Raw genomic sequence first — 25,125 nt, forward strand, 5'->3', positions numbered from 1 at the left:
AGGTGTGTTTTACGCTCTCTGGCGTGTTACCTGTCGAAGAAAAGCCTCCTTATTGGCCAGTTCGTTCTCCAGTTTGTCACTGATGTCGTGCAGTGAAGTGGACTCTCTCTGAGCGCTGAGGTAACGTTTCTCCAGAGTCACGATCCTCTCCTCCATGTCCTCCTTCTGACACATGGCCTACACACACACATACACACACACACCATCATCATCATCATCATCATCATAGTTCTGTTATATTAGGTTAATTGTCATGCACATGAAGGTCATGGTGATATACACACAAAACATCATGGTGATATACACACCAAGCTCAGGGTGATATACACACCAAGCTCAGGGTGATATACACACCAAGGTAAGGGTGATATACACACCAAGCTCAGGGTGATATACACACCAAGGTAAGGGTGATATACACACCAAGCTCAGGGTGATATACACACCAAGGTAAGGGTGATATACACACCAAGCTCAGGGTGATATACACACCAAGGTAAAGGTGATATACACACCAAGGTAAGGGTGATATACATACCAAGCTCAGGGTGATATACACACCAAGGTAAGGGTGATATACACACCAAGCTCATTGTGATATACACACCAAGCTCAGGGAGATATACACACCAAGCTCATTGTGATATACACACCAAGGTAAGGGTGATATACACACCAAGCTCAGGGTGATATACACACCAAGGTAAAGGTGATATACACACCAAGCTCAGGGTGATATACACACCAAGCTCAGGGTGATATACACACCAAGGTAAGGGTGATATACACACCAAGCTCAGGGAGATATACACACCAAGCTCAGGGTGATATACACACCAAGGTAAGGGTGATATACACACCAAGGTAAGGGTGATATACACACCAAGCTCAGGGTGATATACACACAAAACATCATGGTGATATACACACCAAGGTAAGGGAGATATACACACCAAGGCCAGGGTGATATTCACACAAGTATCATGGTGATATACACACCAAGCTCAGGGTGATATACACACCAAGGTAAGGGTGATATACACACCAAGGTAAGGGTGATATACACACCAAGCTCAGGGTGATATACACACAAAACATCATGGTGATATACACACCAAGGTAAGGGAGATATACACACCAAGGCCAGGGTGATATTCACACAAGTATCATGGTGATATACACACCAAGCTCAGGGTGATATACACACCAAGCTCAGGGAGATATACACACCAAGCTCAGGGAGATATAGACACAAAACATCATGGTGATATACACACCAAGCTCAGGGTGATATACACACCAAGGTAAGGGTGATATACACACCAAGCTCAGGGTGATATACACACCAAGGTAAGGGTGATATACACACCAAGGTAAGGGTGATATACACACCAAGCTCAGGGTGATATACACACCAAGGTAAGGGTGATATACACACCAAGCTCAGGGTGATATACACACCAAGGTAAGGGTGATATACACACCAAGCTCATTGTGATATACACACCAAGCTCAGGGAGATATACACACCAAGCTCATTGTGATATACACACCAAGGTAAGGGTGATATACACACCAAGCTCAGGGTGATATACACACCAAGGTAAAGGTGATATACACACCAAGCTCAGGGTGATATACACACCAAGCTCAGGGTGATATACACACCAAGGTAAGGGTGATATACACACCAAGCTCAGGGAGATATACACACCAAGCTCATTGTGATATACACACCAAGGTAAGGGTGATATACACACCAAGCTCAGGGTGATATACACACCAAGGTAAAGGTGATATACACACCAAGCTCAGGGTGATATACACACCAAGCTCAGGGAGATATACACACCAAGGTAAGGGTGATATACACACCAAGCTCAGGGAGATATACACACCAAGCTCAGGGTGATATACACACCAAGGTAAGGGTGATATACACACCAAGGTAAGGGTGATATACACACCAAGCTCAAGGTGATATACACACAAAACATCATGGTGATATACACACCAAGGCCAGGGTGATATTCACACAAGTATCATGGTGATATACACACCAAGCTCAGGGTGATATACACACCAAGCTCAGGGTGATATACACACCAAGCTCAGGGAGATATACACACCAAGCTCAGGGAGATATACACACCAAGCTCAGGGTGATATACACACCAAGGTAAGGGTGATATACACACCAAGCTCAGGGTGATATACACACCAAGGTAAGGGTGATATACACACCAAGCTCAGGGAGATATACACACCAAGGTAAGGGTGATATACACACCAAGCTCAGGGAGATATACACACCAAGGTAAGGGTGATATACACACCAAGCTCAGGGAGATATACACACCAAGCTCAGGGTGATATACACACCAAGGTAAGGGTGATATACACACCAAGGTAAGGGTGATATACACACCAAGCTCAGGGAGATATACACACCAAGGTAAGGGAGATATACACACCAAGCTCAGGGTGATATACACACCAAGCTCAGGGTGATATACACACCAAGGTAAGGGTGATATACACACCAAGCTCAGGGAGATATACACACCAAGGTAAGGGTGATATACACACCAAGCTCAGGGTGATATACACACCAAGGTAAGGGTGATATACACACAAAACATCATGGTGATATACACACCAAGCTCAGGGTGATATACACACAAGTATCATGGTGATATACACAAAGGTCATGATGGTATACACACAAATGTCATGGAGACATAAACACCGTCACCTCTTTGATGTCTCTCTGGTATTTGGTGTTCATCTCTTCACTCTTGATGAGGTCTTTACGCGCCGTCTCAAGCTCCTGCTCCACCTCAGAAACGCGAGACGACAGAGATGACATCCTCTCTTTCATCTGGGTCAGTTCATAATTCTGTTTCTCCAGAAGTTCCTGCAGCTCCACCACCTGACTTGCCTCGTCTCCGGACTCCATCGAGCCGTTTGACAAGCGCTACACACACACACACACACACACACACACACACACACGCCGTAATTAATACAGCGCAACAGCACACATGCTACACATAATCTAAATAATGTAAATAGCTAAACATATAGAAACAAAGTACATGTGAACTGTATAGAACATTCTATAGAGCTAAATCTAAAAATATAGATAACTACGCTTTATGCTAAATGAAATATAGCATCTAAATGTATGAGTAGATGTTATATTTAGATTGTTGTAGAAATAGAAATAAATTAGCTACATAAATGTAAACTAGCATAACTGACTATATCAATATAGTAAGTAATAAACTCAGTAGATAATACAGTGTAATAAAATATATAATCTATATTTGAAAGGTAAGCCATTTTTTAGTTAACAGCTAAATTACAGATATAGAGTTATATAATGTACATTTAACATATGTTTTATTTCTGAGTTTATTTATTTATTTACTTAAATACAGTAAAAGTTCATCGCAAGGAAATATTTCATCCATCAATTAGCACAAATGCCTACTCATATGAGCATTACATTATTCAGTTTTTATTATTATTATTATTATTATTATTATTATTATTATTATTACTATTATTACTATTATTATTAGATTTACATTAATAAAAATATTAAATTCTACTAAATTCTCTCTAGCATAAACCATACCATCAGTCATTCCTCAGCTTAGCCACATATTCATTACATTTATGTATTTATTCTAATGCAGTTTTCATCCTGATGCATATTCAGTGAGGTTTTGTAGTTGTTGCACACACACACACACACACACACACACACGTCCTCACATTCTCACACTGAAAACTGCTGCATTTCAACACCAACGCTAAAATTAGCACCACAGTATGATTCACAGCAGAGGAACAGACAGCTCAGAGACAGCAGAGCTGGAATTAAACACTGCACACACTGACTCAACACTCACCAACACACCCAAACACTGTATATGTGTGTATGTGTATGTATGTGTTTGGGTTTGTGTGTTGGTGATTGTTGGTGGAAAATATTGTTATTTGATCAAAGTTATTGGTGTTTGATGGAGAATGTTGGTGTTTGATGAAGAATGTTGGTGTGTTTGATGGTGAATGTTGGTGTTTGATGGTGAATGTTGATGTTTGATGGTGAATGTTGGTGTTTGATGGTGAATGTTGGTGTTTGATGGAGAATGTTGGTGTTTGATGGAGAATGTTGGTGTTTGATGGTGAATGTTGATGTTTGATGGTGAATGTTGGTGTTTGATGGAGAATGTTGGTGTTTGATGGAGAATGTTGGTGTTTGATGGTGAATGTTGGTGTTTGATTTTATATGCTGGTGTTTGATGGAGAATGTTGGTGTTTGATGACTAATGTTGGTGTTTGATGGAGAATGTTGGTGTTTGATGGAGAATGTTGGTGTTTGATGGTGAATGTTGGTGTGTTTGATGGTGAATGTTGGTGTTTGATGGAGAATGTTGGGGTTTGATGGAGAATGTTGGTGTTTGATGGTGCATGTTGGTGTTTGATGGTGCATGTTGGTGTTTGATGGAGAATGTTGGGGTTTGATGGAGAATGTTGGTGTTTGATGGTGCATGTTGGTGTTTGATGGAGAATGTTGGTGTTTGATTTTATATGCTGGTGTTTGATGGAGAATGTCGGTGTTTGATGATTAATGTCAGTGATTGATGGAGAATGTCAGTGTTTGATGGAGAATGTTGGTGTGTGTTGGAGAATGTTGGTGTTTGATGGTGAATGTCGGTGTTTGATGGAGAATGTTGGTGTTTGATGGTGAATGTTGGTGTTTGAGGGTGAATGTTGGTGTTTGATGGTGAATGTTGATGTTTGATGGAGAATGTTGGTGTTTGATGGTGCGTGATGAAGTATGTTGGTGTTTGATGGTGAATGTTGGTGTTTGATGGTGAATGTTGGTGTTTGATGGTGAATGTTGGTGTTTGTGTGTGATGAAGAATGTTGGTGTTTGATGGTGGATTTTGGTGTTTGATGGAGAATGTTGGTGTTTGATTGTGTGTGATGAAGAATGTTGGTCTTTGATGGTGAATTTTGGTGTTTGATGGTGAATGTTGGTGTTTGATGGTGTGTGATGAAGAATGTTGGTGTTTGATGGTGAATTTTGGTGTTTGATGGAGAATGTTGGTGTTTGATGGAGAATGTTGGTGTTTGATTTTATATGCTGGTGTTTGATGGAGAATGTTGGTGTTTGATGGAGAATGTTGGTGTTTGATGGAGAATGTCAGTGTTTGATGGAGAATGTTGGTGTTTGATGGTGAATGTTGGTGTGTTTGATGGTGAATGTTGGTGTTTGATGGAGAATGTTGGTGTGTTTGATGGTGAATGTTGGTGTTTGATGGAGAATGTTGGTGTTTGATGGAGAATGTCGGTGTTTGATGGAGAATGTTGGTGTTTGATGGTGAATGTTGGTGTGTTTGATGGAGAATGTCGGTGTTTGATGGAGAATGTTGGTGTTTGATGGTGAATGTTGGTGTGTTTGATGGTGAATGTTGGTGTTTGATGGAGAATGTTGGTGTTTTATGGAGAATGTTGGTGTTTGATGGAGAATGTCGGTGTTTGATGGAGAATGTTGGTGTTTGATGGTTAATGTTGGTGTTTGATGGAGAATGTTGGTGTTTGATGGAGAATGTTGGTGTTTGATGGTGAATGTCGGTGTTTGATTATGAATTTTGGGGTTTGTCTATGTTTTATTAAGAATGTTAAAGCGGTCTGTCTATGATCATTCATCTGTAAGCAGCAGAATAAGGTATAAAATGTGTCTCATTCTTCTCTTTCTCTCTCGTTCACTCGCTCTGACGCTTTATTTTTGGAGTGTGTGCGGCAGAAAATCATTCATCTCCATCCATCTGTGTAACAGCACTAATTTTGTCTCTTCCGCCTCTCACCCGTCCTCTCGCTCTCGCTCTCCCTCTCTTTCTCTCTCTCTCCCTGTCTCTTGGTTCTTAATGGCTAAACTTTGAGATTTATTCGTAATCTCCTCCGAGTGCGAGTGCTTTACTTCAGGCTGAGTTTAAGACTGCAGCCGTGTCGTTTCCAAATCAAACCCCCTCCATTCTCTCCCTGCAGATAAGTGCTCTGGGATTAATACAACTCATCACAGAGAGAGAGAGAGAGAGAGAGAGAGAGAGGTTTATAGGTTTATATTAATGCACTCGTTCTAATACATTATGGTTTCTATAGTAACAGCTCATTCACAGGGACTTGTGTGGCAGACGTGCCACATAAACAAAGACTAATTATAAATGATTTTAAAAAATGTATTTAATAAAAAAACATATAATCGTTGACTTTGGTGACTTTTTTGTTAAGCTGAGATGTTTGTTTAACATTTATGGAAGGAGTCTCCAGTGTCAGTGCTGTGTAAAAGTCATGGTGCTTTGACAAGTTTGCCAGCATGGAAAAGTGTCATGGGACAGAGGAGTTTACGATTCTGGTTTCTCTGTAAAACGACGAGAGAAAGAGAGCTGAACAGCAGTGAACAGCAGGTCTGTCTCTGTGCTAAATAATGGATTATTTAAATAAGACATTCTTAAATAATATGTTTATTATTAAGGCTGTTTTTTTATTGAGGTTGTTGTGTGAAAGCGAGAGCTGATGACTTTCACATTATGAGCTTTACTGCTCAACTATTATAATTTTCTCACTTCCAATTTTTCTGCCTTGACAGCTTACGTGTGTGTGTGTGTGTGTGTGTGTCCTGCAAACACTTCACCAGGCTAAGTACAGGGTGTTAAGGATGTCTTAATATAGAAGTGTTAGGAGTGTTAAAATTAGAGCCGACAAACTAAGTGTGTTAATTATTAAAGGGCTGCAGATGTTAAAAAAAGGTATAAATATATTTTTAAATCTTTTATTTTGTTGTTTTCAGCTGCTGAAGGTATTTATGCAGTTTAATGTCCCTTTAACACCGATAAACACAAAGCCGTGAAGCTCCTTCATTCCTATCCTTCATGTGGCTCATCAGTTTGAATGCTGAGTGTCGGTGTCTGATGGAGAATGTTAGTGTTTGATGGTGAATGTCGGTGTGGAGAATGTTGGTGTTTGATGGAGAATGTCGGTGTTTGATGGTGAATGTCGGTGTTTGATGGTGAATGTCGGTGTTTGATGGTGAATGTTGGTGTTTGATGGTGAATGTTGGTGTTTGATGGTGAATGTTGGTGTTTGGTGGTGAATGTTGGTGTTTGGTGGTGAATGTTGGTGTTTGGTGGTGCATGTCGGTGTTTGATGGTGAATGTCGGTGTTTGATGGTGAATGTCGGTGTTTGATGGAGAATGTCGGTGTTTGATGGTGCATGTTGGTGTTTGATGGTGAATGTTGGTGCTTGATGGTGCATGTTGGTGTTTGATGGTGAATGTCGGTGTTTGATGGTGAATGTCGGTGTTTGATGGTGAATGTCGGTGTCTGGTGGAGAATGTCGGTGTCTGATGGTGAATGTTGGTTTTTGATGATGCATGTTGGTGTCTGATGGAGAATGTTGGTGTCTGATGGTGAATGTTGGTGTCTGATGGAGAATGTTGGTGTCTGATGGTGAATGTTGGTGTTTGATGGTGCATGTCGGTGTTTGATGGTGAATGTCGGTGTTTGATGGTGAATGTCGGTGTTTGATGGTGCATGTCGGTGTTTGATGGTGAATGTTGGTGTTTGATGGTGAATGTCGGTGTTTGATGGTGCATGTTGGTGTTTGATGGTAAATGTTGGTGTTTGATGGTGCATGTTGGTGTTTGATGGTGCATGTCGGTGTTTGATGGTGAATGTCGGTGTTTGATGGTGAATGTCGGTGTTTGATGGTGAATGTCGGTGTTTGGTGGAGAATGTTGGTGTTTGGTGGAGAATGTTGGTGTCTGATGGTGAATGTTGGTTTTTGATGATGCATGTTGGTGTCTGATGGAGAATGTTGGTGTCTGATGGTGCATGTTGGTGTCTGATGGAGAATGTTGGTGTCTGATGGAGAATGTTGGTGTCTGATGGTGCATGTTGGTGTCTGATGGAGAATGTTGGTGTCTGATGGAGAATGTTGGTGTCTGATGGTGCATGTTGGTGTCTGATGGTGAATGTCGATGTTTGATGGTGAATGTTGGTGTTTGATGGAGACTGGTTGTGTGTTTGATGGAGAATGTCGGTGTTTGATGGAGAATGTTGGCGTTGAATCTTGACACACACCTTGCCATGGACTTTCTGTGCGTCTCCTTCGAGCAGATCCTCAGCTCCTTCACCTGATGCCACTTTTCTCTGAATGTGTGCATTTTGTTCCCTTAAGGCAACAATCTGCAGAAAAAAAAAATAAAAAGAGAGAGAGAGAAACAGAGAGAGAGATTTACGAGAAAGAAATAAAGGTAAACATAAAGAGCAGAATTACATAGTAAACATAAACACTAACACAATGTACGTGAGAGAAGTAAAACCTTCTCGGATGATGTTTATGGATTGACACACAACCCGAGCAGCTCGCTGAGGTTTATTTCTCTTACACTTTACACACTGTTCTTTTTAAACACACACTCTTGGTGGTGTTGCTGATAAATATCAGGTGTTTGAGTGATTACAGTAATTAGGGAGCTGAGGGACTTCACCTGCACACCAAAGCAGTGATGCACTAATGAGAGTTAGCTCTATGTTATTATCCTTCAGCTCGAAACTAAAACATGAGGTAGGAAATGACAGACAGTCATCTTCCTTTAACCTTTATGTCCTTGATAATGAGGAGATGCGGAATTATCCGGAATATACACACAACGCCACAGCCACCGTGATGTTGCTTCTGTCCTTCCATTGATAGAATCCCACTGTACTGATTTATAAAACTTACTGCGTCACTGGAAAAAAGGCTGGTCCTGATGATGGAACACACACACACACACACACACACACACACAGAGCATCCTCTCATCAGGATAAAGGGCATACAGGGATTATTCTGCTCCCATGTCAAGTTTAGAGAGGATGCTGTGTGTGTGTGTGTGTGTGTGTATGTGAGAAAGAGAGAGAGAGAGAGAGAAGAGAGAATAAGAGGGAGAGAAAAAATAGCAAAAAAGCAAAAAACAGAAAAGAGAAGAAAAGAGAAAGTTCAGGAAAATCATAGACAAAAATAGAAAGAATAAGAGACAGAAAAAGAGAGAAACTGATTGACAGGACACACACAGAGGCCACACCTCCTTCACTGAGACTGACAGGACACACACAGAGGCCACGCCTCCTTCACTGAGACTGACAGGACACACACAGAGGCCACGCCTCCTTCACTGAGACTGACAGGACACACACAGAGGCCACGCCTCCTTCACTGAGACTAATAATTCAGACACAGAGGCCACGCCTCCTTCACAGTGATTCATAGAGTAAGTAGGACACTGCTAAAGTCTTCCAGGATATTTTTAAATAATTACAAAAGAAACCATGAGAGGAAAAATGACATGATCAGACACAATGTGATCTGATAAGTTCTTACCTCCTGATTGGCAGCAGTTAGCTCCTCCTCCAAGGCAGAGACTCTTTCGAGTGACACGCGTAGCCTCTCTCTCACCTACAGGCACATAAATAAATAAATAAATAAATATCACTATTCATAAAAGTCTAATGCATTTCATTGTGTTCACATTTAATTTAAGTTCATACATAAAGCACAACATAGCATTTACAAATGAAGCAGGATTGGGCTAATAATTCACATGTTCTACATTATCCCACTTCTTACAGTTAAACTTAGCTTAAAATTAGGGATATTTCTAAATCAAGTACATATAAAATGTGGTTTGATCTCCCCTCGAACGATGCTACCTCCACCATGCTTCACAGTTGGATCAAGGTTTTAGTATTTTTCCTCCAAACATTGTGTGTTGCCATGTTGTGTGTTTCCGCTAAGCAGTTTCACTCATATGTCTCATCTGTCCAAAGAATATTTTCCCAGAAATGTTTCAAATATCTATACGTTTTTGTTGTTGTTGTTGTTTTCAGAGATTTCTACCATTACCAACATCAAAACCTCAAAAATCATCCATAACTTCAATAAAGATAACTGAGGATAATTCATCACTTCCCTTCCCACCTTCTTTTTTTTAAAAAAAAAATCTCTCTCCATTTCAATCTTTTACAGCTATTTTTATTACAGCTTTTTATATCATATTCACTTCCTCTCTGACGCTCCGTCACTCTGTAAAGCTTCAACACGAATTGAAGCTATGAACCCACAGGAAGGAGAAAGGAGGAATCAGGCTGTGGAGAGATTTCTTTAACACAAAAGAAATTTGGTCGCAAAATATTGAGGAATAAAAACTAATTGATATATCTTTACAAATCTACTTTATAAAAAGCTGTATAAATAAAAAACAAAACAACAATTAAAAGTCCCTAAATGTCCAAAAACCCGTAAGCAACAATGGAGTTACTTCAATTTCCTACAAAAAAAAAACACAAACGCACAGAGAATCTCCTGAGGATTTCCAAAAGTTCCTAAAATAAGTCCTAAAACTCCATAAACTTTCTCTATTAATTCTTTAAAAGTACCTTAAAATCCAGAGAAGCCTGCATTTCTCTAAATATATTTATTAAAACACCTAAAAGTCCTAAAGGTTTACAGGACAGAGAAGGAAGGAAAGACAGCGTGGAAGTCTGGAAGGATTTCATTAACCACACAGTGACATGAGAGATTTAGTTATGAAAACTGATTGATATATCTTTTCAAATCTATTTTTTTTTTCATAAATGAACAATAATACAGCATGCTAAATTCCAATAATTACACTTTATTTTCATTCTACGCGAGAGTGTGTTTCAGTCTGTCCACGTCTGCATGTCTACTTTTGATGATGTCATCACGTTTCCCTGATACAGGAGCCGGTGACGGTTAGAGAAATGTTCAGAGCTGAGCTTCACCTTTTCATCCAGAGCTTTGTGATGCTCGAACAAGGATTTGAGAGCTTTGAGAACTTCCACCTCGCTGGAGACTCCTGATGGAGACTGAGCCTGTCGCTTCACCACCGTCATCCTGAGGGAGCGCTCGTGACGAGACACCAAACACTCCAAATGCTCCAGCAGCAGCTGAGGACACACACACACACACACAACATCATCATCATAATGCAGCAGGATAAGAACTGTAACCATTTTTACCATGGCTAAACATTCCTAAATAATAAATTTCACCATTGCCTAAAATTATTCTCTAAACCATTCATTAAAATGCCTCTGAACGCCCTTTAAAGTGCCAAATATTCCCAAGACATTAACAGTACTCTGTAAAATGCTTAAAAATATTTATTCCCAAAAGTGATCAAAAATTTCTACAAGTACTTTTTTTTTAAAATGCCTAAAATTACTGAAAACGATAATCGACTTTTTCAATCAGTATAAACAAATGAATTATATTATTGCTGCAAGTCCGTTATAAGATTACATCAGGACACTGTTGGGTTTCTGTGTGTAGAGTATCATGACTCTGTGTTTAGCTGCTGGTGAGCAGGGCGATGGGAAAGGGGAAACAATTCACATCTCTCCACATTAACACTGGTACAGAGAGTAAACAGACAGCACAACTAAAGCTTCTGATAGTAAAACACCATAAACAACTGCCACAATAACATTATAACATTTAAATCTAGTTTGAATTTAAGAAATACTTATTAAAAACTGCAAATTCTTAAAGCCCTGAGTGTCTACTTTCATATTAACCACTACTGTGGTGTGTGACATCGCCAATAAATTCAATGCTGAACACAGGCACAACCAAAACAGGCACAAATTCCACTTTTTGACCTCTGTTAAATAGAGTTAAAAGTCCTTAAAAGTGCTTTTTAAAAGTCTCTACAATTGCCTAAAAATATTCCTAAAATGTTCAACACTTAAGTTAAACTAATGTAAAATTCTCTAAAAGTGTCAGAAATGCCACAAAGTCTCTAAAAGTACCACTGTAAGTGCCTGAAATTACCCAGAAGAATCCCAACACTCACTAAAAGTCCATAAATGACCACTTACTAAAGTCTCTACAATTATCTTAAAATATTCCCCAAAATGCTTAAACATCTCTAACAGGTACTTTTTTCAGGTATTTTCAAGTATTCTAGAAAATGTCCCAAATTCTCGGAAAGTACTTTTTAAAGTTCTTAAAATAACCTAAAAGCATAACAAAAAGATGCTCATAAATATGTAAAAGTATCCTTTAAATTTTTATCATTATCTCAAAGTATTTCAGAAAATGCTCAAAAATCTCTAAAGGTACCATTTTAAGTTCCACAAATTACCCAAAGATATTTCTGCAAATGTCCAAAATCTATTAAAGAACTATATTAAATTATATACACTAAAGTGCCTAAAATTGCCTAAAAGGTTTTATTTTTTTATTTTTATTTTTTTTGAAAACTCCCCAAAATCCCTAAATGGACCCTTTAATGTGCCAAAAAATATCTAAATATATTTCTACAAAGACCTCACTCAAACCCAAAACTCCCTAAAAGTCCATAAAAGTACTCTTTAAAGTGGTTTAAATCACTTAAAGACGTTCTTGAAAATGCCGAAAGTTCAGCACCAGGGACAGCATCCAAAACAAACCCAAAATGGCTGTCTGTCTGGAGATCACTCATTACTGTAACCCCAAACAGATCTCCCCATGGTAACTCCAGTGTCACTCCAAATTAAGTCCCTTAAGGTCTAGAAACATCTACATTCCTGTAAATATATTCACTAAAATAGCTGAGTGTTTTAGAAAGTCCTAAAATGCATACACGTCCATAAGAATCCATAACACATCCATACCTTGTGTTTACTAAAACAGTTCCCAATAGCAAAGATTTCCTAAAATCTCTGAAAACAAATCACTAAAAGTATTCTTCAGAGCTCCTAAAAGTATTAAAACACCTGCTGCAATGCCTGAAAATCCTAAATTCCTAATATTTCCAGAAAAGCCCATAAGTAGTGACATTGGTGCAGTGAGTTGTGGGTGTGAGGTGGGCATCAGGCTCGTGTCAGCTTCCTCATTAAAGCCAGACACAGCGGAAATCCACGAGGCGGTGTTTTATACAGAAGTGTTTCTATGAAGCTCATTCTGGAAGGAAAATCGTTTAGCGTAACTTCATTAGACACAATCAAACCCGTTATCAAACCCTAAAACAATCAAACAATCAAACTGGACACAGAGAAACACTCACACAGAACCCACACCAGATCACGGTCATGTGACCTCAGCTACTGAATCACCAGAATCCTGAGCACACGGACAGAGACGAGGAAATACAGGAGCATCCATCACAGGGAGAAGAGCATTCAGAGGAGAAACAACAAATACACACTTAAGGGTTCTTCACCAAGAACCCTTAATTATCCAATACACCTGTAAAGAACCCCTGAAGAACCCTGGTTTCTAAAAGTATACCAAGATACATGGAGCTACATAACTAAAACTCCTGACTACTTTCAGCTACAGTTATCACTGTTTTCATGCTCTAGCTTTAAGAAATAATAATAATAATAATGATAATAATAATAATAATAATAATAATAATAAGAAGAAGAAGAATTAGGAAAATAAAATAATAAGTAAGAAATAAAAGAAAGAAAAGCATCATAAGGGAAGAAGTAGAAAATAGAGAAAATAAAAATGGAATAGAAATTCTGAAAAAAAATATAAAAAAGAAATAAATATATAATTAAGATAAATATAATAATAATGCAGGGAATTATAGCTCAGGGAAAAAAATGATAAACCCAAAAAAATAATAAATAATATTAATAATAATTAATATTTTTATATTTTTCATTAATCCTTTCCAGTATTTATAGCTAAAACCGTGTATTACAACCACATTCACTTTTTAACAGATTTATAATATGCAAAATTAGAAAGCTTTTTTTAAATTTTAAATTTAAAATTTAAAAATTAAATTTTTTAGATCTCTCTTAAGTATATTTTTTATTTTTTCATTGTTTTGAACACTTTCTTACTTTATTTTCTTATTTATCATGCTAATTATGGAATATAATATCTCTTACGATGGGAAGATTTCGAAGGCACTTGATATACGTGGAATGTTGATATTAAACGTAATCTACATTCTAAAGCTGAAAGCTGAAGTCATGCTGCTGGGAAAAGGCTTCGTGAGGGAGAACAGGAGGAGCGAACAACAATGTTCCACCACAGAGAAACAAAACAGCATGTTCTGGACTGGCCACCATATCTGAGCGCTCATCCCACAGTCGCCTCTCCGTCTGTTCCTCGTCTTCCTCTTCATCTTCCTCTCCTTCAGCACAGCGCTCTCGCGGGAGAGCAGCCGTGTCAGCGCGGCTAACATCCCCCACAGCTAGCATCGGAATACACGTTTCAGTGAAGGCTAACTCAAATCAAGAGGTTAGGAGGCGCAGATTTCAGTGCCAGGACGATATGATGATATGTGACTCATCGGATATCTCGTAGCCGTCTGTCTCGCACTGTCACAACCCGCGAAAGTGAAAACAGCACATGAGGAAGTGCTTCGTTGGTCGTTTGTTATACAGAGACTGAATTTATGGTAAGAACTGAGTGAAGTCTATGATTCAGTGCTGCTGTTAATTAGCTGTATTAGCCATATTTATGCTAATTTAATCTTCCTAGGCTGCATTATTGTATCCAGTGATAGCAGCTAATCTGCCAAACTGGCAAAGAATCGTGTTTTTCACTCTTCTGTAACTTTTTTTGTGAATATCGTATGTTTTTTGATGTTACATCTGTGTAGCTTGATAACCAGCACTCACTAAAAACACTTTTATTTATTCTTATGTTTTTCGTAGCTTAACACATTTCCCTGAAAGTTGGAACCACAGTATGATACCACTTAACGCTCGTCTATCATGTTGATCAACTCTGACAGAATATTTGACACTGTACGTAACACTGTTACATTAACCTTATCTACGACTCAAAATGAAGATCTGTCCAGCCAGGGGCAATCGCTTCTCCAGAAAATTCCATCAACACACTCAACAAAGTATGAAGAAAGTTATGAAGATACAAAGATACGAAGTACAACGTAAGTATTACGATGACAATTTTGCCAACACGATTACTGGCAAAAGAGAGAGAACGCTGTGCACGTTATTGCTTCTCACCAGAGATTTTACGTTCCTTTTTTCTTTTATTGTATTGCATTTGTGTGTTTGATGTTTGCTTTCTTCTGTTTCAATGTTTTTGGTCATTTGGCGAATGTTGCCTATAAAGCAACTGACAGTTTTTCTCATGTTTGTAACGTTTCTAATGTAGTTTATGAGTTAAGATATAGAGCGAGCACGGTTCCGCAGTCTATTATACAATCTGTGATGTCATGGAGTAACCAGTATGGCGTCTGAACCGGGGAAATGATAACCTGTGCCAATATGCGTAGAAAAAAAACAGCTGTCACTATGTGACTAAATACATTAAAACAGCTTCAAACTAGCACTAGTAATGGTGGCTACTGCTGAGGACAGCTCCTCAATTCCTCAACTTCACGTTTGTTTCGGGCTCCTGGGGTCCTGCGGTCCAGTTCTCTAAAAACCTGACTAACAAAGTCTCCGATCTGGGAACTTTGAGAATGATAGCTTAAAACATAATGAGCTTGACGGCAGTGCCTGAGGTGCCATTTAAGCAGAACTACTGCTCCAAAGTCGCTATCGGGCTATCGGTCACTTCACAAGTGCAAATATTTCCCGTTTTCTAATGGCACAGGCTCCTGTGATCAGTGCACACACTCTATATTTTAACCCTGTGGTGTTGAATTAAAGTTTTCTCAAAGTCAGCTATTCAGAGCTACATTACTTTACATTTCTCAGCGAACACAAGGTGGTGAGTTCAGGTGTTCCAGACCGTAACCCTGAACTGCTCAGCTCTCTGTGCAGATTGCTTTCTAACTCATTTATAATCTATTTGGGATACAGGCATCTTCTATATAAAGAAGTGCATGTAAATGTAATTCTAAGTGTATTTTGTTGTCACTCAGGTGCACGACTTGACTTACTCAGCCCCCTGAGAAAAGCTTATCCTGGACCTCTGTCTATAGTCACAACATGGTCCAGAACTCCTGCCTATACCTGTTAGCTATGTTAGCCTCTAGCTCCAGGATAATGTCTTAGCTGAAAGACTACACTTGAGGTAAATGACACTCTGCAACAGCAATAAGAAATAAACATTTGTGGTTTACTTTCATTTTCGATTGGTTTATAAATCAGCTAGCATGTGTAGCGATGATTAGCTCTGACCCTGCATTATCTCTAACTACACATGCGGTCCATGCTAATGTTAACAAAACAGTGGTTTATTTTGAAACACTGCACCTGCTAGCGATGAGTGTTAGCGTAATCAGTGTAAATGCATAATGCGATATGTTTTTCTCATTCCAGGAATGCTGCCTCATCTCCTCGTGATTAAACACTCAGCTCATTAAAACAACACTTTATTCTCTCCTCTGTCTGGTCTTATTAGCGCCCCGTCTCCTCCTTCCAGCTCTGGGATCATGAGGCATCTTCAGATATGGAACTTTATGTCCTGGATTTTATCGGTGAGCGCTCGGCAGTAGTGGAAAGCGGAGTTTAATTGAATTGTGCAGGAATGTTAGTGCGTCTGACTCACTCGAGCCCTGAGGGGAACCATACAGACCTGGAGGTGAAAATGAGGTGAGAATAAATTCTCTCTCACGCTGTCTCTCCGCTGAGGCCGAGGTGAGTTCAGGCATCTCTGAGACAGCGTGGGCATTTTTATCAAACCCACAAACTGAAGCCATCATTACAAGATGTGTATGTCCTGCTACCTTGACAGATAATGTCATTCTCTATCTAGCAATATGTGTTTTAGTCTTTTTGACAGAGAACCTGTCGACTCTTTATATCCATATGTCATGTTGCAGCCTTCGACCAAACTTAGCAGCCATAAATCTCCGGTTAAAGTTCTACATATTAGCTGTGCTGTTTCACATTTCCTGCCCAAAACACAACTAAAACATTTTGGCAGACGCCCTTATCCAGAGCGACTTACAATTATCTCATTTATACAACTGAGAAGTTGAGGGTTAAGGGCCTTGCTCAGGGGCCCAGCAGTGACAGCTTGGCAGTACTGGGATTTGAACTCTCAACCTTTCGAGCAGGAGTCCACTCTAACCAATCAGACCACTGATCCCGCCCCACAAAGCCTCGATAACAATCTGACCTCACTTTCCTCCACACTTTTCCTGATATTGTGCAAAATCAGACCAAAGATCCCATCCTGTAAAATGCCACTGTAACCAATCAGAACACAATTCCCACCCCCAATGCCTCTGTAACCAATAACACCAAAGTTCCCTCCTCTGATGATATCACTGTAACCAATCAGACAAGCAGTTCCTGCCCCCAAAGCTAGTGCACTACTATAGAGATAGTTTAACCCTCTAGCCAAAGTGATAAAGAGCTGCACTATATGACCAAAAGTATGTGCACCCCTGACCATCACACTCATATGTGGTTCTTCTTCAAACTGTTGGAAGCACACAGCTGTATAGAACGTCTCTGTGTGCTGTAGCATTACTGTTTCCCTTCACTGGCACTAAGAGGCTGAAACCTGTTCCAGCATGACAATGCCCCTGTGCACAAAGCGAGCTCCACGAAGACATGGTGTGTGAAGGTTGGAGTGAAAGAACTCGAGTGTCCTGCACAGAGCCCTGACCTCAACCCCACTGAACACCTTTGGGATGAACTGGAACACTGACTGCACCCCAGACCTCCTCGACATCCCACTGTAGCTGAATGAACACAAATCCCCACAGCCACGCTCCAAAATCTAGTGGAAAGCCTTTCCAGAAGAGTGGAGCTTATTATAACAGCACAGGAGGACTAACAAAGCTTTACTAACAACTGTTGAGTTGTAACAATGAGTGTGATGGTCAGGTGTCCACATACTTTTGGCCATACAGTTTATTTTAGGTCAGGGATCAGCTCTAGCTAGCTGGATAGTTCAGCCCCTAGTTCTCACTGCTAGGCTGCTAGTTAGGTGAACTTGATTTTGCAACCTACACTCACACTAGCCACCATGCTAATTTCTCCCTTAGCTAATTAGTTACTGTTTATATGCTAACAATGAAGAAGCTCATCAACTCACCCTGGTGTTGTTCCTCTCAGCCTTGAGCTCTGAGATCTCCTCCTCTTTCTCCAGCAGCTGTTCTCGACAGGCATTCAGCTCTTTCGTCAGGGCCGCAAACTCCTGCAGAACACAAAAACCACCAGTTTAGCATCATGCTCATTTTTCAAGGTCCAACAAACCCAGGCTTCTGCCTAACTACACAGGACTGAATTCCAGGTGAGATCATCACTCACATGGTCTTGACTGAGTTCAGCATAAATAACAGCAAAAATGCAATAATAAATCATGTGCACATTGACGGGAGTGACGAGATAATAGACGGAGGACAGGAGACAAACACTGACATCATCTTCCTGCCTCAGCACTTACAAACACAACAAATCCCAAATATTTTCCTCTGAAGTGGTTTATTAATGTGATGTTAATGTGATGATCTTTTGTAGATGATGATGTAACATGTGGTGAGCCAGCCAGGAGTTGCTCAGAGAGCTGATTGTTAACAGATGACAAATGACTGAGAGATTTTTTTTAATATTACACACACTGTCTTGATTGATGCTACATTGACAAACACCAGCCCAAACCTTTACCACTGAAGTGGTTTGTTTAGAGTTAATAGAGCAGTGTTGGATGATAAAGGCCAGAGGAACACACTGCGTCCCCTGAGAGGATGAGGAGGGCGAGGAAGTCGTTGAGTTTATCACACCTCAATAACACGGATATTGATTTTATCCCACCTACACTGCGGAGTTAGATTAATGCTGGCTCAGTAATTGGCCCGGGATCCGAGTGTATGAGAAAAGCCCAGTCACTAATGATTATAGAGAGAAGAGGGATGAGACAGTGATGATGCAGAACTGTAGAGACATAATGTTTAGCTGCAAGTTGCATCGGGATGTAAAGTTTCTCATAAACCACAGCTACTGAAGAGACTTTTGTGCTGATACATCCTCAGTAATTTATTACAACTGGAAAGTTCAGTGGCTCTCTGCATTGCTCTTCTTTGCTCATTATGGAACTGTTCAGGTTTAATGTTTGAGCTAGCATGTGCCATGAATTCCCACTCTCGAATTCCCAAGCGCTGCTTTCACATCATTTGCGTCTGTTCATATATTGCCAACCAAATTTTTTCTTTCCATTCCCATCTCTGCTCCTGTCCTGTCACTGGTCTGTTGCCCTATTGTGTACACCTGTTCTGTGTTTAGCCCTTCATTAGTTTGTCTATTTATACCCTGCCTTGTCTTTGTCTAACTGCGAAGTCTTATCGTGGATTTACTTGAAGTCCAGGCTGTGTTTCCGAGTTCTATATGTTGTTGTATTTCCAGGGTTTGACACTAACCTGTTTTCCTGTATGGATTATCATTGTTTAATGTGGTCTATATATAAAAATGAAACATTTATAAAGTCTCAATGGTCCTCTGAAGAGTGTTGGTGATGGAGGGATAAGTCTGTCCTGCTTTTTAGTTTTAGTTCCTTCACGTTTTTTTTTACCTTTATAGCTAATTCTTGGGGACCACTGTAGCACAGTGCTAAATGCGTCAAGTATTAACCCTTGCATCACCACCACCACTGTGTGCTGCACTAAAATCTAACACGATGACACGATGAGATCCTCTCTGACCCAACATGTGTGTACCAAGACCAAGAAGTTAAAATTGAATTTTTGTGACATCACACACATCTCGATTGAGTTCAGCATTGGTGAGCCAGCTAGGAATATGTACTACGTATAAAATAAACAGGTGACCTTTCTAACTGTAATCAAGCATGAGACCTGTATAGAAATAACTCAGCAGAGAAGAGCTCTTATGTTCTTAAAATCATGAATCTTTCCTGAACATCAATAGCTGCACTGTGTATGCTAATACTTAGCTGTATTTCACAGTAATATTAACACACTATGGGATGTTATTGAATCAGGAACCAATAAAGCCACCAAAAAAATCCACAAATCTGGGTTCTCCACAAAGAGCTCACTATGCGTTTACCTACACTAATACTTGCTAGCCCATAGCAACCTTGCTAACTCATGCCACCAGCAAGGAAAGATGCAGAAGGGCATTGTATAGTTAGAGATCGATGGACTAACAAATAACAAATTAACAAATGTTTTGTGCAGGGCAGCAACAAAGTGTCCAACTGCTCAGGCTCCACCTCCTGAAAAGGGAAGTCTGTTGTAGGGAACCTTTAATGGTTCCTCCAATCTGGGATCGAAACAAACAGGCCGCTGTGACCTCCAGCTCAGAACTTTACAACGCATTACCCAGGAGCATGGAGCAGCACACAATGTGGAGAATTTCTAGCAGCCCTTCAGAGTATCTGAACCATCGAGGATTAAAGCTCTGCTGTTTTTGCATTCAGTCTCACACTGTGACCTCACAGCAGGTCAAAGGTCACAGTACACTCATTCTCCCCAGGCGTGATGTAGTGAACATGGCAGAGAAGTGCGCTCGGGTGATTTATTATTAACATCTCCTTCACCGGATGAAAAGATTTTATTATTTCAGATATACTGCAAATATATACAGTACATCTTATTTCTGATACGTACATGTTCTGCTTGTACTGCTAGGACTAAAACTGTTTACGTTTTTCAATAAAACTGGAACGTAGTAAAACATATGACACTGCTCCAAAGTCTAAAAGAATAATATTATTATTAAATAGTAAGCACTACAGTAGGGATGAGGATCCTGCTTATGCAACACACATAACTGTTAACAGAGAAATAAAAAAAACGCTGGAATTATGTAACCAGATCCTTTATTAGGTATTAAAAACCTTTCAGAGAGGCACCCAAAGAAGACTCCAACTAATACCACCAATTAACTTTTTAATTATCCTGAATTAAAAGCAAACACCAAGGACCTATTAAAAAGATTAGATCTTATTCTGGTCAGAAAGTGGTTTATTGATCAGAAGGTCAGGAGTTCAAGCCCCAGCACTGCCAAGCTGCCACTGTCGGGCCCTTGAGCAAGGCCCTTAACCCCCTCTGCTCCGGGGAGTTGTATCACGCCTGACCCTGCGCTCTGACCCCTGCTTCCTAACAAGCCAGGATATGTGAAGAAACGAATTTCACTGTGCTGTAAAGTATACGTGACGAATAAAGGCTTTTTCTTCTAACAAGTGTTACACCACAGTACTGCTGATTCTCGATTGTTTCTTGATTCTGATTCGTTAGCTGCAGATCACAGGGTTTATTAATGCGTCCATTCTAATACCTTATCACGATAGGACAGAGGAGTTTACATTTTGTGGTTTCTCGGTAACATGACCAGCTGTGTTTTTTGTTTGTTTTGTCTTATTAACTTCAGCAGAGAGAAACAAGAGAGATGCTGGTGAGGGAACGACTGTTTATAGCTGCTATAACAAGTGAGATCACACTATAACATAAGTTCTGTTTCACAGAAGATTAAATGAAACTATAAGCAGATGAACAGTATGATGTGTCATTCTGTAATAATAACTTTAAAAAAAATATATTGCAATTGCTGGGGTATAAGGGGAATAAAACAGTAACTCCGCCTAATCACACCACCCCATCACTCAGTATTTTACTATAACAGCACACACACACACACACACACACACACACACACACACACACAGTGTTTGTTACTCACTTACGTACTTCCTGAATGTTCTCTGTTAGCTGCAACTTTTAGTGGTTCCTCCAGAAGGACAAAGCAAAGAACCCTGTACTTCTGAACGAGCTCCTGAGGGTTCTTAGCATCTCATGTGGAACTCTTTGTAATAATGAAACACAATGTTGTATGGTTCTGCATGGAACCTTTAGGAGTACCTCCAGAAGGACAAACCAAAGTGACTCCCCTTCAAAGTCCACTTTAAACTATATCCTATATGCAGTTCATCCTGAATAACACAACTCCTGTATCAATGCTACACTGCTGTTGTACCATCTTCTTCACACACTGCTGAAGTTGGAAGCAGCTACTGTGATGCACCGAAAGCCATTTATATTTAGGGAAAGTAAATATTTAGCATTACGTGTAAATGCAGACAGCCTAAGCCATGAGATGCCCTCGTCACGGATCCATGCACAGTCAGAGTGCTAATTAAAACGTGTTGATTAGGGGAGAGGTGAGAGCTGGAGAGGTGTTGGAGAGAAAGAGAGAGATGTTGTAATTACAGCATGTTCAACATGGATTCAGAGGGGAAGCAGACAGGAGGAAGGAGGAAGGAGACCAGACAGACTCTACAAACTGCTCCCAGCGAGCTGCTGTTCTGGAGATACGAGCGTGATGGTACACTATGATAGAGGAATCTGAAATAATTACACCACTTATAAGCGCGTACCGACACTCAAGTGGCGAAGAACAGCACTCTTTAGATGTATCGCATGTCATCATGCAGGAATACCTGCAAACGAGGAGCCAGTCGTGTGTACGAAGGATTTGAGAGCCCTTTCTCTGTCAATATCAAACTTGAAACAGGAAGTAACTTGACATGTTGAACCAATCACGTTGCTCGGCATGTAGCACTGAGAGTAGATAGCTTCCACTCTCGAGCCCCAATCCACAATTTACTAGATGATCAGGGATTGGTTCTCTGGATCACTCCCGAGCTCACAAACAGCTTTCACAAAACCTAGCGAACTCTCTGAGCAAACAGTCCCACGTCCTTACTAGTGTGAAAAACAACCTAAAACAACATTCTTCAAAATAAAGGTGCCAGAAATGATTATTCAGAGTGATGCCATAGAAGAGCCTTTTTTGTTTTCCTAAACAACTTTTGGAATTATTGGATCTTTAACTAAGTAAATGTGACTATTATGAAGAAAGATTTTTCATTTCATTCATCTTCAGCCAGGCGGTGGATCTGGAGTCTACTTTTTTAACAATTAAATTTTTTTTCTTTTTTTTTTTCAAGTTCTTTTTCCAAACCTCATTCAATGGCGAATCGTACAGCATCTTGGAAGATCCTAAGAAAATCTCTGACAAGATGGAGAAAAATTGATTATTCTTACGCTAGTTAAGCTAGCTAAGCATAGACCAGGCAGTGACTGTAAGTTAAATGCATAATGCTTTAGATAAACACTGTAGTTTGCAGCTACAAATGCTAACATCATCCCGGCATTCACACCCCATCAGTTATTACAACAACACGTCAAGTTTGGACGCACGCCGTTATGAAATGATACAATTTTAATAAACATACATTTCATCTTTGTGACTATCCACAAGTTCATTATCAATCTGGACCAAAATGAACCCTTAACCGTACACAGATATGCGATATTTTTCCACATCACTTATCGGATATATTTTCCTGTATTCCGGTTTTGCTCCTCACTTGTTTTCTGACAAATTCCACCTCATGCAGTACAAAAATTTTACTCAAAATTCTTAATTATAATCAGCCCAACAATCTGACAATTAAGATGTTATTTACATCACCATAGCAACCATAGCAACATAGTGAGATTTGGGAAGAAACACTTTATTTATTCCTCATGCCTGTATTCCAACTAATCATTTTTGCTGGATATTTGTCTCTGTGCTCCACAGTTGGGTTACTGATAATGATTAGGAATTACTGACCAGTCGTAGCACTCTTTCTTTCTCCAATATAACCTTTTTCATCAGGTCCTTGCAGATGCAGCATTTACTTGAACCTATATGAATTATATTAGAATAAGAAATAGAATTCATTAATAATAAATAAATAAATAAATATTTTACAGCTATTTATCAAATGTTCCTTCACAAAAGGAAAGAAAAGAAAAGAACAAGTAGGACATCTCTCTTACGGGAGCCTGGAAAATAAAAAATAAATGAAATAAAATAAAACAAAATGAAATAAATATTGTTCAGAGAAAACAAAGCTCTTCTTCTCCAACTCTCAACCTCTCTCCTCCTCTCACTTTTCTTTCCACCTCTCACTCTCTCTTTAACTCCATTTCTTGCTCTTGCTCTCTCTCTCTCTCTCATTCTCTCTACTATTATTATTATTATTATTATTATCATCCTTACTCTCTATTCCTCTCTTTCTTAATCCATAATTCATTCACTCTCTCTCCTTCCTGTGGAAAGATCATCCCTGTTTCCATTTCTACCTCTGTCTTCCCCTTGCTCCCCCCCTCTGTATCTCTCTCTCTCTCTGTATTTTTCTCTCTCTCTCTCTCTCTCTCTTTCTCGCTCTGTATTTCTTCCTCTCTCTGTAACTCTCTCTCTCGTGCTCTGTCTCTCGCTCTGTATCTCTCTCTCTGTCTCTCGCTCTGTATCTCTCTGTATCTCTCTCTCTGTCTCTCGCTCTGTATCTCTCTGTATCTCTCTCTCTGTCTCTCGCTCTGTATCTCTCTGTATCTCTCCCTCTCTGTATCTCTCTCTTGCTCTGTCTCTCGCACTGTATCTCTCTCTGTATCTCTCCCTCTCTGTATCTCTCTCTTGCTCTGTCTCTCTCTCTGTATCTCTCACTAAATATTCATTCTTTCACTCCTTCTGTACATCCATATTTGAATATATGCAGAGACAGATGGACAGAGAGATGGAGAGATGGAAAGAGAGAAGAAGGGATCATAAAGGTCAGAGTTATAAATCCAGCTCCATATTGCTTTAGGCTGAACTTTCCACTGACTTTATTCCCTGCAAAGCCTCATGGGATACGTGTGTATTCATCAGTGTGTGTTAATGGTCAGTGTGTGACCTCAGAGAGAGAGAGAGAGAGAGAGAGAGAGAGAGAGAGAGAGAGGAAAGCAGATATGATCCACACACACACACACACACACCTCTTTACAAATCACTCAATAAATACTTCAAACAGGGACAAATCAGAGAAGAGAGCCTGTACAACAAACTCTCCAGTCTGCTGTCTCTTCTGAGAAAGACAAAAAGAAAGAAAGAAAGGAAAGAAGGAAGGAAGGAAGGAAGGAAGGAAGGATAAATAAACATGTAGGGCAGGAAAGAGAAAGAAATGAATATATAATTAAGAAAGAATTTCAGTGAAAGAAAAAAGACAGAAAGAAGGATGGGAGGATTTTTAAAGCCTAAACTCATCCCTCCTTCATTCATCAGTCTGATCTTCCTCCTTGTGACAAAACCTCACCTACGCAGCACTGT

At 39.7% G+C, this 25,125-nt stretch overlaps 1 protein-coding gene across 4 annotated transcripts in view; it reads right to left on the minus strand.

Moving 5' to 3' along the window:
- ppfia2 (PTPRF interacting protein alpha 2) overlaps positions 1 to 25,125 on the minus strand; it is a 132,582-nt gene that overhangs the window by 43,730 nt on the left and 63,727 nt on the right. For all 4 annotated transcript variants that reach the window (XM_053241618.1, XM_053241619.1, XM_053241621.1 and 1 more), the window contains 6 exons: positions 18,065 to 18,166; positions 10,870 to 11,034; positions 9,446 to 9,520; positions 8,161 to 8,265; positions 2,756 to 2,977; positions 31 to 177 (listed from right to left, as the gene is read on the minus strand). In XM_053241618.1, the coding sequence (XP_053097593.1) occupies positions 31 to 177; positions 2,756 to 2,977; positions 8,161 to 8,265; positions 9,446 to 9,520; positions 10,870 to 11,034; positions 18,065 to 18,166 (816 nt within the window). The remainder of the gene's footprint in view (positions 1 to 30; positions 178 to 2,755; positions 2,978 to 8,160; positions 8,266 to 9,445; positions 9,521 to 10,869; positions 11,035 to 18,064; positions 18,167 to 25,125) is intronic.

Source organism: Pangasianodon hypophthalmus, chromosome 18, assembly GCF_027358585.1.
Source record: "Pangasianodon hypophthalmus isolate fPanHyp1 chromosome 18, fPanHyp1.pri, whole genome shotgun sequence".
In the NCBI taxonomy this organism is placed as follows: domain Eukaryota; kingdom Metazoa; phylum Chordata; class Actinopteri; order Siluriformes; family Pangasiidae; genus Pangasianodon; species Pangasianodon hypophthalmus.